The sequence below is a fragment of the Felis catus genome, chromosome X, assembly GCF_018350175.1.
Source record: "Felis catus isolate Fca126 chromosome X, F.catus_Fca126_mat1.0, whole genome shotgun sequence".
Taxonomy (NCBI): domain Eukaryota; kingdom Metazoa; phylum Chordata; class Mammalia; order Carnivora; family Felidae; genus Felis; species Felis catus.
In genome coordinates, this window is record NC_058386.1 from 17,744,621 (window position 1) to 17,760,742 (window position 16,122).

The 16,122-nt window shown below is 35.4% G+C and overlaps 1 protein-coding gene across 6 annotated transcripts in view; it reads left to right on the forward strand.

Annotated features, from left to right (window-relative positions):
• The window catches only part of CNKSR2 (connector enhancer of kinase suppressor of Ras 2), a 294,573-nt gene that overhangs the window by 138,321 nt on the left and 140,130 nt on the right, over nucleotides 1-16,122 (forward strand). For all 6 annotated transcript variants that reach the window (XM_011291630.4, XM_045051167.1, XM_045051168.1 and 3 more), the window contains 2 exons: nucleotides 6,988-7,107; nucleotides 15,529-15,588. In XM_011291630.4, the coding sequence (XP_011289932.1) occupies nucleotides 6,988-7,107; nucleotides 15,529-15,588 (180 nt within the window). The remainder of the gene's footprint in view (nucleotides 1-6,987; nucleotides 7,108-15,528; nucleotides 15,589-16,122) is intronic.

Sequence of the window (16,122 nt, forward strand, 5' to 3'; positions counted from 1 at the left end):
AACTAACTCTCTCTCTCTCTCTCTCTCTCTCTCTCTCTCTGTATGTATATGTGTGTGTATGTATACCTATACCATATGTGTATGTGTGTGTGTATATATATATATACACACATACACACACACACACACACACACACACACACACATACACACACACACAGTGCCTGGATTTTCCAGCAGTTCATTTAATTATAATGAACTCCTTCAGTCTTGCTATTTGACTCTAAAGTAAAAGGGCATCCTCTTCCTAATAACCCACTTCTTAGTTGAGCCACTAGCATGTCCAGACCCTTGTTAATTTTGAGCCTGGAAATTTTCACCCTAATGAGTGTTCTCTCAACTATCTGGGGACTCACTGCAAGCCTGTCTGGCTCTATTTCTCGCCCCTGAGAGAGCAGGCAAATATAATGGAGATTTTCCTAGATTAAATACTGGTTTCCAGCTGACTGTTTTCCTGTCAGAAACCAGAGAGTGGAGCGTCTTGTGTCAACTTTAATTCAGACCAGGATGCTTCAGAGATGCAGTTGGAAATAATTTGGAAGTGTCATGGGTCCACTTCTTGCTCATCAAAGCAGGTACACATTTGGCACTGATGTTCTCTCACTGTTTGGTACTGACCTCATCCTTCATAGCCTCATCATTCGTGAATGATGGTTGTTTTAAAGTGTTATTGCCTCTTTTCCATTATCAGGAACACAAGGACAACATGTTTAATGTAAGTGACATTAAGGACAAAGCCAAATAGATTACCTGAAACACCAGGTTGTGAAATCCTTGAATGTAATAGTGGGCATTTGAATCATTAGCAGATACTCAGTGATTGTTGAATGAATGAGTGGCTGTATGAAGAGTGGTGGTGGTTTCTTTTCATTCTGTTAGTTGTTTTGTTGTGTTTTTCTCCCCACCATCAGAATTTGAAACCTAAAGGAATTGCAGAGCTTTCTAGGCCTTGTTGGAACAAAGTTCATAAAACCTTTATTTATTTGCTCCTACAGTTGTATTCTGCAGCTATTTGAAACTCTTAATCTTCACTGTATATAGATAAGATTTTTTACATTGTGTTAAAATTGAAATTTCATTCTATTTGTTTTTTAGGGTTAAAAGATTGTTTCTCCTTCAATTCTGTTTACTCATATGAGCAAGAAATTCTTCCTGGGTTGGGGAATATTTACATAGAATAATGCTTTTGAATACCAATTTAAATTCTGTTTGTGGATTTTATTCTTTCAAAGTTACCTCTGATTCTTTACTCCTTGTATCTTATTAGGGAGCCATCATAATTAGAACTACAAAATTGTTAGCTCAACAGAGATATAGGAAGTATTAAGATACTAAGAATACTATATTTCTGAATGAGGCTTATATCATTTAGAGTTCTCACTATTAATATTAGAATAAATGTATACTATTTTGTAAAAACAAAACCTCTCATTCACAAAATACAATGCAGATGTCATCCTAAATTGTCACAGGATTACATGATTTGTAATACTGAATTATACTAATAGACAAACCAAAGTAAAAATGTGTTCTGTCCTCCAGACTATTTTAATTGAAATATCAGTTATATTAATACTTTTACTGTGTATACACTATCAAAATAAAATTTTTGTTGGGGCACCTGGGTGGCTCAGTCAGTTAAGCATCTGACTTTTAATTTCAGCTCAGGTCATGATCTCATGGTTCCTGAAATCGAGTCCCTCACTGGGCTCAGTGCTAACAGTGTGAAACCTGCTTGGGATTCTCTCTCTTCCTCTCTCTCTGCTCCTCCCCTGCTCATGGTCTCTCTATGTCTCAAAATAAATAAAATAAAAAGTTCATAAAGAATAAAACTTTTGCTACTATTTTCCATTTTATCGATAATAAACCTGAATCATTTAAGCTATTCTTAAATCGTAGCTTTTACATCAATGTTGCTATTTTAAAATGTATATGCATCTGTTTGTTGTTTCCTCATTTTATCTTTGTTTTATATTCTTGTCCCTTGTATATATGTATATACCTGAAGAGTTTCTAGAAATGTCCGTTTGTAAAATCTTTTTTTGGGGGGTGGTAGAATCTCTTGTTCAGCTTATGAGCCTGAAGTTCTTTCTTAATTGAAATGAATTTCTGATTTTTTAACCTAAAGATAGTTCCATTCATTTCCTCCAATACATTCAGAATAACTGATTACAGCACTTCACTTATCTAGAAAAACAAATAAAAATACTTTAAGTAGCTCAATCATGTCTGAGTATGTTCTGATGGTAACTAATATAGGAAAGACTTCTTTCCTTTCCCTTAGGTTTTCACTATTGTTTGTACTTAGAATACTTTTTGTGTTCCCTTTGTAAAACATAATCACTGAAACTTTACATAGTAATCTAAAAACTATTTGATAAATTCAGTGATAATGAAATAATATTGTTATTATTAGTTAATATGTTAATGTAAGGGTGCTGTTTTTTCAATCTCCACAGTGACTAAAATGTTGCTTTTACAACTATTTTAAAACCATTAATTTTATACTAAACCTGCTGTGTTCAGGTGTTTTTTCCATTTTGAACTTTTAGATTTGGGTGAACCACGTGTGTGTGTGTGTGTGTGTGTGTGTGTGTGTGTGTGTGTGTGTGCAAATGTATGTAAAATATAAGATGTATATAGAATGGAATATGAAAACTTCCCATTTCACTCTGAGAACATGCTCTATTAATTCATAGTTGAAATTAATATGAACAGTTGGAGAGAAAAAAGTCACAGTACCATTACTTCTAGCCCATGACCCTCTTTTGTTTTAAAAGGTTCTTAAGTCCTAGCTAGCCCTGTCACCTGCTATTTAGTCACTATTTTTTGTTACCATCATGGGTAGCTCATAACAGAATCCACAAGGTCAGTTATAATATTCATTGCTATCTTAAGTTTCCCCTTAACTTTATTAAAGGCATATTATTTACTAGGTTTAATTTTAGGTTCAAATTTTCTTTCTGTTTTTAGAACTAAAGATAAATAGAATTAAAAATTCTTTGGTATGAATATTGCAGAAATACCAGAAGAATCCCCTTAATACAGGTGGTTACCAAGTCATCTTCTAGCTAGGATAGAGTTTTCCTGCTGCTGCAAATATGGCTTTACATTTTTCCAGAGAGCTGTGTCTTTCACACTCTCAGATCTACTATTCCTTATCTAAATGGCATTCTAGATTGCAAGAATGTTTTCAGAATTGCCTTGTATTTCATTATAGTATATAGTTTAAACATACTATGTAACATCCATTTCATACAGACATAGGATTAAGCAATATAAAAAGAAATTGATCAAAACAAGTTCCAACTTAGGGATTGAAATGAGAGATGTTAAGCATAACAATGAAGAATTCAAGTCCTTTTTCTTCCAAGGCAATGGACCTTGATCTGTTTATTTAGCCTTGCTTTCTCCTCTGCTATGCTGGCTATAATAATATCTACTTCAGGAAGTTGTTATAAGGATAAATGAGATAATGAATATGAAGTATAATTGACCCTTGAACAATGCACCAAACTGCTATGCAGTTAAAAAAAATCCATGTATAACTTTTGACTCCACAAAACCTTAACTACTTAATAGCCTACTGTTGACCAGAAGCCTTACCTATAAGACAGTTGATTAACACATACTTTGTATGTTTTATGTATTTATAGTATATTCTTATAATAAATTAAGCTAGAGAAAAGAACATGTCATTAAGAAAATCCTAAGGAAGAGAGAATACATTTACAGGACTGTACTATAAAAATTCTGTGTATAAGTGGGCCCACGCAGTTCAAACCCATGTCATTCAAAGGTCATCTATTTAGCATTGTGCCAGATATGCTATAGGTGCTCTGTAATATTGATGTTCACTTATAATAATAGAAGATGTATTTTTCTTGCTATCTTATAATTTTCTTTTTCTAGAAATTAGGTAACAGTAGATAATGCTGCGTTTTAAAATGTTAACAACATAATATCTCGTGATTTTACTGAATGAGCAAATTTGCTTTTTACAAGAATGTGTCAAATAACTTCCCTGGAACTTTGCCTAGTACTTTTAATGTGGTTTCCTGCAGTGGCTTGATGTATGATGCAGTAATGAGTGTAGAATTAGCATATAAAACCAGGCTTTATACCCCTTCTAATTGGCTTATTAAGTCAAGTGCCAAATACTATAATATAAAGGTTCTAGTACATTATCTCTAAAACAGGCAGCAAGGTTCTAGTGGAGTTTCTTTTCTAAGTCTTTTTATTATTTTTTTCAAGATCTTTAATCTGTTAAATCCTGATGGCTTTTCTGGTAAAGTCATTGTTTTACTCATCTTTTGTATTCCAGCAGACCTTGCACATAGCAAGTATTTGGCAAACAAAATTACTCAAGAAGAGGAATCTGAGAAAATGATTTGCAACTTAATACGGTGGATTTAATTGGTATTTTCTTTTTTGTAAACATGTCTACAGTCTAGTATTTCTGCCTTTCCTTCTTCTACCCCACTTCTAAGTGCTTCCAGTGCCTGAATTGGAGAGCTGCTATTGCTCATTACCAGTGTGTCGTATGAGGCCCTGAATGTTGTCATGTACACATGTTGAGCCATTTAAATATGTCCATTACTTTCCTATTTATTTATGCATTGGACTTTTAAAATAATTCAATTTGTAGAAACGAGAAAGGTTTCTTTTTAGTATACTGATTTAGTACTGATTTAGATTATATCTCCTTTAGATTATCATGCAATCCAAGTATCCTATTTAGAAATGCTTAAGAATTAACAATATTATCACCCTCTTGAGATAAAGAGAAAATAAGAATGAAAATGTAGCCATACATGGGAGGAAAGGAATAGCTAAAAGATTTAAATCTGCCCAAAAGTGTTTTCTTTCCTGTAAACATCAACAATTTGAAATGCAGCCAGTTTTTGTATGTTGAGTACTGCCATTCTGTCCTTTCCCCCATGGCTGCTGATGAATATTTTCAAGAGGAATTAAAACGCTCATGCACACACACAACTAGGGTGCCAAGATGTGCTACAAACATGTGAGATCTAGTGCAAAATGAAAATGTCAAGTCCCTTGTTCAAGAACAATGGAGAATTCCAAGACCTCAACAGCAGAGCATAATGCTGAGTACAGCCCCCTATGCAATTGCACAGGTCAAATACATCAGGCCCTGTAGAATTCCCAATTTCTAAGAAGTGGTATTCCTCTTGGCACTATGTTTAGCAGCTTTTCGGGGTAAATACCTTCATTGTATCTGAGCATTGAGATTTGAACCTCAGAAATAGTAAAGAGATGTGAACTCTCCCATTATGGCCATGCAGTGTGATCACTGGTCATTGTAAAATGGTCAACACGGCCATGTGATGAAGAATAATGAGATTATTCATCTCATGAGTAAAGATTAAGCCCTCTGAGGGTAGAGAAAGCAACAGGGGAAAAATAAGCATTTATATAGTGTCTTGTTTGGATTGGAGCCATATTACACTCTTTCTTTATACCTTAACCTGATTTGTCATATAGAGCAATTTTTATCACCCCATTTTCTACATGAGGAAATTGAGCCTCAAGGATATAAAATAACTTGCTCACAGTTACACAGCAAGTAACTGGCACTGTGATGATCTCCCACATCTATCTTTATATCAAGCCTATGTTCTTTCCATGGTTATTGGTATCTTACCAGCTAATGTCTCACTTTGGAGGCTGATAGCTGCAATAAAAGTGCAGCCTTGAGAAGTAGATGCAAAAAGGAGTGAAATTGCAAGGGAAATTTAGTTTGGCAGTTTGTTTGGTATGAGGAAGCTGAACCCAGTGCAGAATGAGAGGCCACGGGCCATGTACAAAGAGTGTAGCAACTAAGAAGAGAGTCATTATTATCTTGACCAGACAGAGAGAACTGTCTCCCTTACAATTGAGTAATGTAGTGGTCACAGAACAAATGTAACATGTTGGAAATGGACAGAAAATGACACCTTGACTGCTGAAAAATAATAGCTCTTCCTACAATAAAGGTAAATAATAATAAGAAGAAGAAACCAAATGATGGACACCTGGTTCCAGTAAGCACAGTGAGAGTCTGAAGTTTCTAAGGGCTAGCATATTTGAGGAAAGTATACTCCAAGCGTCATTCACTTATGTTCCACTCTTCATGATTTTACCATGTCTCACTCTAACATATTTATATCTGTTCTATAGCAGCATGAATAGATTTATCCTAACCTAAAGTATTAGCTCTCTGTCCTCAGTCAAGCCACTCTACTAAGTGCTAAAGCTCCTTTGTTCCTTAGTTTATTCAGCTCGTATTTACTGAGTACCTTATATGTTGTAAGATCTCTCTACCTGGTGTGGAGGTGTGGGGAAGGGGGAGGAAGAGAAGTCAGAGATGAGTAGGACATGGCTTCTGCCTCAAGGGATTCAGAATGAAGCAATTTTAGAATTTATGCAATTTTAGACTTCATAGAATGCTGAGAAACCAGTATTGAAGAAGTGGCAAACTTTACCTGAAGGACATAGGAAATTTATAGAAAGGTAACCTTGAACAGTAAAGTATATACAAATAAGTAGGAGAAGTTCACTGAGCAGACTTGGAACATTCATCTTCTTGGTCGTTTACTGGATTGTTTTTAAACTTTTCTGATCATATCATTGGTGGTTTTGAAATTATTGAGTTTAGTTACATCCAGAGGTTGTTATCAAGAAGTTGTGTGGTTATTAAGATTATTTAGGAATAATGATTTGATTTTAGGTCTGATGAATCAAACAAGAGAAACAAAACCATAACTTTCTTGTATTTTGATCTTTAGTTCTTGTATCCATAATTTAGAATATAGGTGTGTTGTGTATGTATTATGTTTTTTTCACCTGAATACCTATTTTATGCAGATTTTAGAGAAAAAAAAGTCACCTGCTTATGTTTCTTTATTTTTTTCTTGTAAGAAAGTTATAACAAAAAGTGATTCACGTGTTACATACAACATGTGTTCATCCTAATTTTTTTTTCAGTGTAAAACTCTTTCTGGAGTCTGTGACCACATCATATCCCTGTCATCAGATCCTCTGGTTTCACAGTCTGCCCACCTAGAAGTGATTCAGCTGGCAAACATCAAACCAAGTGAAGGGCTGGTAAGAGCTACCATGTTTATCAAAGCCACCATCCATCATTGGATGGCTAATGATGTGGGCAAAGTAGCCTCCAAATATGGGAATCCATAAATTCTAACAAACTTAGAATATTTTGGTATTTTTTTTCCAGAGGTAAATTAAAGTAGTGGGAGTTTGTTGTGAAAAGAAGTTTTATGAAGATAAGTGAAAATGAAAAGGAATTTAAAATGGCGATTTCTAAATTATCCTGTGATAAATTAGCTTGTATTACATTCTTTCACCCCCCCTACCAAAGTTCCTTAGGTTTAAAGGAAGTTTAACAGTTTTATACTAAGAACTACGTTGGTACCTGCCCATGCCAGTAGGTGTTTTGTTTGTTTTGCTTTGTTTTGTACTGGTTTTAATAGGACTCTTTTCTCTTAGGTTGTATAAGCTAAACAAACCCAATATTGTTTATAACTCACATCCATTCTTTCTTAAAAGAGTGAGTAAGCAGGTGGATTTTGCCAAAACTAGGCTGACATCTAGAGATATATTTTTATTATGTAATAATAATCATCTTCTATATTTTATTCACTTGATTAAAAATTATATTGGTTCTAAATTTAACCCAGAGGTTAAATTTCTTTAATGGGCCTCTAGAAATAAAGCATATAAAATTAATATTAATGAGAGAGACAAAAAACAGGAAACTGACTGGAGAACATCTTACCCCCTACACAATTGTAAATTATTAGTTTGGTGCTCCAGTGTTTCTCCTTTCTCCTTGCAGATGAATTTTCATAGGATATAATTATTGATATTTAGAAAATAGAAGTCTTGGAAATAATATAATTCAAGTAATATATTCTTAAAGATCTATAAGCAAGTTTAGCTTTTTATGTGGCTTTTATTCAATGCATAATAGTGATTTTTCACTGTGAAGCCATCTATATTATGAATGACTTTTCTCCTGATATTTGGCAAATTACTTTTTGATAACTATAGTTTCTCCTGCTTTTGTACCTTTTATCAGTGTTTTCCTAGGAAGATGGAAATCAGTATACCAGAAAGCCAGCAAGTATACCATCATCATAGCCTATAAGTATAGTATCTAAATTTAATTAGTTTTAAGAGTTTATTTTTAATATTTATAAATTTATTTGAAGTAATACTTATGATTTTAAATTCTTACCGTTCCCTTTGGCTATCTTTACACAGTCCAGTTTCATTTAAAGCATCTTTCAACCTGTAGTATTGAAGATTTTCCTTTTTATGTTTCCCTTTTTAGTAGTTATATTTCTTTAAGTTTATTTATTTTGAAAGAGAGAGAGAGAGAGAGGGGAAGGGGCAGCGAGAAAGAATTCCAAGCAGGCTCTGCACTGTCAGCACAGGGCCCGATGTAAGGCTCAAACTCACAAGCTATGAGATCACCACCTGAGCCAAAACCAAGAGTTGGACGCTAAACCAACTGAGCCACCCAGGCACCCCGTTTTTCAGTAGTTATAAAGAAAGGAAGCTCTCTCAGCATGATTTGTGGAGTGGGAGATTAGGAATTAGTATATATTCTTTTAGATTAGGAGTCAGGACACCTAGTTACAAATCACTTACATAAAATATAGCCGTGAGTGTGATCTTGAGGAGGTGGAGGAGTAAATTTAACCTCCTTGGCCTTGCTATTTTCATGCATAGAATGTTGGAGGAAGAAAGGGAGGGTGGACTAGATCATCTTTAAAGCTTCCTCTAACTCTATTAGCCTGTGGGTCTAAGGACAGTATTTGGAGAAAAGAGCCTGATTTTTTCCCCCACCAATTTCCCCTGAAATCATTGGGGAAAGTAACCTTGTGAAGTGAGTCAACACAGTGCTAATTAATGGACATTATGAAATCTTGATGTTTTAAAATTTTTTTAATGTTTATTTTTTTCCGAGAGAGAGAGGGAGCGAGTGAGCGAACAGGTGAGGATCAGAGAGAGAAGGAGACACAGAATCTGAAGCAGGCTCCAGGCTCTGAGCCATCCACACAGAGCCTGATGTGAGGTCGAACTCACTAACCATGAGATCATGACCTGAGCTGAAGTCAGATGCTTAACTGACTGAGCCACCCAGGTGCCCCAAAATCTTGATTTGTTTTAATGGAAGGTATAGCCCTGGACAGGTCTTTTATTTTTTAAATTTGAAAGAGGTAGATATGGGTTTGCTCTTTGGGACAGTCATAAACTTAAAATGCTAACAACCAGATTCAGTTAGTCTGAGAAAGACTGGAAGAGAAAAAAAAGAGTGTTTACCATTTGCCAAGTATTTTCTCACAACTCTGTAGAGTAGGTACTTTTTTATTTTCCAAATGAGAAAATGGAATCACAGATCTTCACCAATTTGCCCTATATCACATAGGTAATAGAGCCAGGGTTTAAGTCCAGGTAAATCTCAATGAAGTACACGTTAGCAAAGCTTGTTCCATTATCCCACATTTAAAGCTGAAATTGCTTAACGGAAGTGTGAGAGAATTAGGAGGGTGACTTTATTTTTTTAAGTTTATTTATTTATTTTGAAAGCCAGATGGCAGGGCAAGGGGAGCGCCAGTAGAGGAGGGACAGAGAGAGGGAGAGGGACACACAAACCTAAGATCATGACCTGAGCCAGAGTCAAGAGTCAGAGTCAGACGCTTAACCAACTGAGCCACCCAGGTGCCCCTCAGAGGGTAATTTTAAAACTGGAAGCACCTAGGGAAATCATTATTAAAGGACAATTGGCAGCACTTCATTGGGAAAATATTTCCAAAGGAGGAAAAGAAAAACCCAAAATGTTGAATATTAGTAAAAAGTTAAGTAAAAACTATTTCTTGTGATTCGTATTAAAGAGATGCCTAAATATAAATTTTATATGATTCATTCAAGGTATCATTTTAAAAATCATTCACTGGGGTGCCTGGGTGGCTCGGTAGATTGAGCATCTGACTTTGGCTCAGGTCATGATCTCATGGTTCATGGGTTTGAGCCACGTGTCGGGTTCTGTGCTGACAGCTCAGAGCCTAGAGCCCAGCCCACTAAAGATTCTGTCTCCCTCTCTCTCTTTGACCCTCCCCTGCTCGTACTCTCTCTCTCTCTCTCAAAACTAAATAAACATTAAAAATATTTTTTTTAATTTTTAAAAAAATCATTCACCACATAAACAAGTTTAGTCAGTCACATTTGAAATAAATAGATTTAAGAATTTTGGTAACATTTAGCATGTGCTTAGCCATAAGAAATGTCTAAATGGTACTTGAAGGAGAGAAATAGAAAGAGGTGAGAGTATACCAAGATTTAAAGAAGTTTAATTAGCTTACAACATCTGCAGAAGGTCTTCTGCCAGTTTCAAAACAACATCTTTCATAGGCAAAGGGTAACTGGTTGGTTCTTCCACTGATGAACTAGATAAATTGTTCATCAACTTTATACCTAATTAGTCAAATTCCCTAGGATTTCTTAGTTTTGAGAGTCATAAGCATTATAAGGAATGATGGGAAACATACTTAGTTATGATTAAAACATGAAACTAGCTTCTAAAATGTTTTTAAACAACAATGATTAGCAGAAAATTAAAGGAGGCAAAATGAGAACTATTGCAACATATCAAGACTAGATCAGAACCAAGAGATGAGTTGAACAGAGAAGAAAGGGCTTGGGGGAGACATCCTTGGGGAAACCTCTTGGCCTCAGAGTGTCCTTTTGCTATTAGACACTTGGATTATCCTCAAATATGCCCTACTCCATTGACTTGACTGTGAGGCTGCTCTGGCTCCCATTGGTTGACATTTGGAGACCAAGTGAAGCAAATGTCACTTTGGCAAGCTAAGCAGGAGAGAGGGAACTGTTCAAGTCAGCTCTGGAATTAATTAATTGGTTTTAAAAAAAGAAAAAAAGAATAAGGAAGAATGAAGGTTTTGATGAAATGGAAGACCAGATTTGTCTCTGTTCCAGAAATAGAGCCATTTGAATTACATGTCCTCCTACTGTTTGACCCTTTCTGAAAGGTGAACAAATGATCAGATGTATTTCTGTGGACTCTTCATTATTTGGAAGATGATTAACTTGAAACTCATCCAAGCAACTTGCTTCTTTTACTTTCTTTGGGCACCTGACTTTTTTGGCCATTTTTCTCATTAATACTACCAAAGGGAGATAAAAACTATGAAGTCAGTTTTTATTATTAAAAGACGTTACAACAAATGGCGTATTAGGTTTGAAATGAAAATATTGCATAACACAATATCTTCATTCTTTGTGGCAGTTTTAAAATGTGCTTTATTTGTATCCTATTGCTTCCATGAAGTTGCTAGAATTAAACTCTGTATACATAACTAGATCCTTCTGTATTTAAGCATCTTAAAAATATTTTGCGGGGCACCTGGGTGGCTCAGTTAGTTAAGCTTCCAGCTTCGGCTCAGGTCATGATCTCATGGTTCATGAGTTCAAACCCCTCACTTGGCTCTCTGCTGTCAACACAGAGCCTGCTTCAGATCCTATGTCCCCCTCTCTCTCTGCCCTTCCCCTGATTGTGTGCATTCTCTTTCTCTCAAAAATAAGGAAACATTGAAAAAATCATTAAAAATGAAAAATATATATTTTTATCCTTCTGAACAAATGAACGTTAATATAAATCGTGTAACAGTTATATATAATTAATGGTGAGATTTTCTTCCTATAAATAACAGATACCTGCTTTAGCTTATAATTGCCAGTCTTGAAGTTCCTAGTTTGTGTAATAATTGCTCAAAATTTTGTTTCCAGAGGCACAACTAGAGTATGTCCATGAATTTTTATTATCTGCATGACTGTACTGCCTTTTCTAAACATTTATCTTAGAATATTAGACTTTCTCTATGCCCTAGCCATTAATGAAACTATTTAGAGCTCTTGTCAGACACCTTAATTTGTAATCAGTAAGGAACAATATTGAAAGAAGTGTAGAGATAAATATAGTCAACTTCTGCTTACCATTTTCAGAAGAAAAGATGAATAAAATAAGTTTGTAAAATGCCCGTTAGTCTTTATAACCACATTGCACATTGTGCAGGTGGGCTAAAGAGGTCTTCAGAATATGTGTTAAACAGTCAATGGTTGAATTGAATATCCACAATTGCCAAATATTATGTTATAATAAAAGTGAAGGTGCACAACTCTTCTGTTAATAAATCGGTAAGTCAGGAGCCTACTGGTTGAGAATGTCATCTGGAGTCAGACTGCCTAGGCTTGAAACCTGGCTTCACCACCTTAGACAGACTCCCTAGCTTCTCTGTACCTCAGTTTCCTTATCTCTAAAACAGAAATAATGATAGTTTATACCACATAGGCTATTGTGAAATGAATAGAAAACAATTAAAACAGTCCCTGGCACATGCTAACAAGTAGGTATTTGTGATGATTGTGATAGAGAATGATAAGTGATGACTGTTGTATGTCCAAGTAATATATATTATTTCTTTCACTGTCTTTTCCCACTTTATTCTAATCACAATACTTCTATGTAAAAAACCTAAAACAAAATTTAATGTTTATCTCTTACAAATATACTTCAGATCCTTTATTAATCTGATGTAATTTTGTTAATGCCTAGAGAAAAATGATGGCAAGGATCTTGTCCTCTTTTAACTTCTATAATAACACCATTAGATTTACCTTCCCATAAATAATGAGATAAATATTAACTTAGAAAGTGAGTATGGTATACACTTGCCACCAGTGTAAGGTTGAATATTACCATATGGTCATAGGCAACAACTACTAGCCAATTTCTTAATGAATTTCTATTTGCACTTCTGTTGAGGTTAGTTATTTATTTTAGATGAAGTAATGAACTTTCATTTAAGGAACTAGAGTTCACAGGTAAATACATACCTTTTAAGTTATATTCATTTTGTTTCACATTAGTGATCCAGGCTCAGCCATTTTTGGAACAGATATCAACATTTTATTTTTTTTATTTTCTCAATGTTTATTTATTTTTGAGGCGAGAAAGACAGAGTGTGAGCAGGAGAGGGCCAGAGAGAAAGGGAGACACAGAATCTGAAGCAGGCGTCAGGCTCTGTGCTGACAGCTCAGAGCCTGACGCAGGGCTCAAACTTATAAACCGCGAGATCATGACCTGAACTGAAGTTGGACACATAACTGACTGAGCCACCCAGGCGCCCCTCAACATTTTAGGCAGAAGACATTACTGAAATGACTTCTTAATTCAAATCTCAGTGTTTTTTTAATGTTTGTTTATTTTGAGAGAGAGAGAGCACATGGAGGAAAGGGAGAGAGAGAATCCCAAGCAGGCTTCCACTGTCAGTGCAGAGCCTGACATGGGGCTCAATCTCACAAATTGTGACATCATGACCTGAGCCTAAATCAAGAGTCAGGCGCCTAACCAACTGAGCTACCCAGGCACCCCCAAACCTACCCAGTTTTTAATAGTACTATCCCATGAACTTTTCTTCTTCTTGTTTTTACTTCGTACTTATTTTCAATGGAAATACATGTACATTCAGTTATCTAAATACACAGTTAACCTAAAGGTATGAGAAATTAACATATAGTAACTGTCTACATAAGTGCTAGAATAAGTGCTTTTCTGAAAAGATATTGTTGGTTCTTTTTTTTAATGTTTATTTATTTTTGAGAGAGGGAGAGACAGAGTGCAAGCTGGGGAGGGGCAGAGAGAGAGAGGGAGACACAGAATCCGAAGCAGGCTCCAGGTTCTGATCTGTCCACCCAGAGCCCGACGCAGGGCTCGAATTCACGAACCATGAGATCATGACCTGAGCCGAAGTCGGACACTCAACCGACTGAGCCATCCAGGTGCCCCTATTGGTTCTTTTTAAGTCCATTATATTTTAGACTTCAAGTTCATTAAAATTCGTATTTTTTTTTATTTTTGAAATCAATATTTTGAAATGCAAAGCACTTGTATTAGTAAAACTTCATGTAATTATTTTCCCAAAGAGAAAAGTGACAGAATCTTCATTAGAGAGGAAAAGGGCCATAAAATATTAAATATTTTAATATTTAATTTTGTTTTAAGTTTATTTATTTATTTTGAGAGAGAGAGCAGGGGAGGGGCAGAGAGAGAGAGAGGGAGAGAATCCCAAGCAGGCGCTGCACCATCAGCACGGGGCTGGACATGGGGCTCAAACCCACCAACCATGAGATCATGACCCGAGCCAAAACCAAAAGGTGGGCATTTAACTGACTGAACCACCCAGGTGCCCCCATTTATAATGTGAATATTTTCTTGTGATATTTTTTCCCTTCAAGTTCTATCACTATCCATAATTTAAAGTTTTTGTTTGTTTTTACAGTTTGTACAATTTCAAGATACCTAGATAACTTTAAATTGTAATAGAGCATTTCCATATTTAATGTTTTTTTTTTTTGAGAGAGAGAAAGAGAGTGAGAGAGCATGTGCAAATGAGGGGAGGGACCGAGAGAGAGGAGAGAGAGAATTCCAAGCAGGCTCTACACAGGGCTCAATCCCACCAACCATGAGACCATGACCCAAACCGAAATCAAGAGTTTGACACTTAATTGATTGAGCTACCCAGATATCCCTAAAATGGACTTATTTACATGGAAAATGGAGGGCTGCTTGGGTGGCTCAGTCCCTTAAGCATCTGACTTCGGTTCAGGTCATGATCTCGTGGTTCCTGAGTTCAAGCCCCACATCGGGCTATCGGGCTCTGTGCTGACAGCTCAGATTCTATGTCTCCCTCTCTCTCTGTACCTCCCCACCTCACGCTCTCTCTCTCTCTCTCTCTCTCAAAAATAAACAAACATTAAAAAAATTTTTAATGGAAAATGTAATCTCACCCTCTTTATTTGGAGGAGGATGTGCCACACATTACCTCTTAATTATTGATATAGAAGTGATTGGATATAATTGTTAAAATTTCATCAATAAAAATGAAGGCAGGAAATACAGGGGTCCACAAAAGAGCTGGAGAAAAAAGTTTACATTAACAGTATTCTATTACTCATCTGTCTCTAGTTAGTTGTACTTGAAGTGGCTCTGTAGAAACCTATTTTTTATTGTGTAATTTGTTTCAAGTACAATATGCTAATAACCAGTATTTGAATTTCCCATTATAACTTTTATTTTGCCACAGAAAAAATAGTAAGAATCGTTGGGGGAGTGAGCTGTGTTCTTTCTTCAGGATATTGAATTACCATGCTACATTTTATAAATTTTACAGGCAATTTACTTAACAAGTAGTTACTTGATTAAGTTGAGTACAGGCTTCTTCAGCCAAACTTTAGAAACCAGAACATTCAGTTAGGAATTTTTTACTAGTTTAAAGACATCATTATTGAATAAGGATTCATTGGGCCTGTAGCATTTTGATAGGATAAGTTTTTTGTGTGTGTAAATGAGGTTATAATATACTTGAATATTCCAATATTCTAGTCACTTCACTTGTTTTTATGATGCTGTCTTTTTCTTAGGGTATGTATATTAAATCAACATATGATGGGCTCCATGTAATTACTGGAACTACAGAAAATGTAAGTATTGTAACATTTCAGATTTTGGTGTGTGTATTTCTTTTTATTGTTAAACAACTTACTTACCACACATAATTGAGGTTGACTTCTGAGGACATGAACAGATTAGGAGAAAAAACTAAATAAGACACATTGAGTTAGTAAGTGCTGGTTTGGAAAGAATTTCAGTCATTTCATTTAGTTTAGAATAATTGGTTACTTAGAGTAAATCAGATGTTTTCTGTTTACAACCAGATATTTGCCTTTTTAAGTATTTTCTGGTTTATGACAAGTTATTGTGACATCTGAAAGAATCCACTTCCATCTGTCAAATAGGTTAGTTATGTTAAAAAAATTTATGTAAGAAAGAAGCATCAGATAATTCAGGCTTTCTGAATACTGCTTTATAATTCAGCTTAATTCATTGGAGAGACAGCATGGTATAGCTCACCAGTTTTCACAGTGAGGTCCCTCTCTGGATGAGCAGCATCACTCTCCCTTGGCAACTTGTTAGAGATACAAATTCTCACACCCCACCCTAGAACTACTGAATCA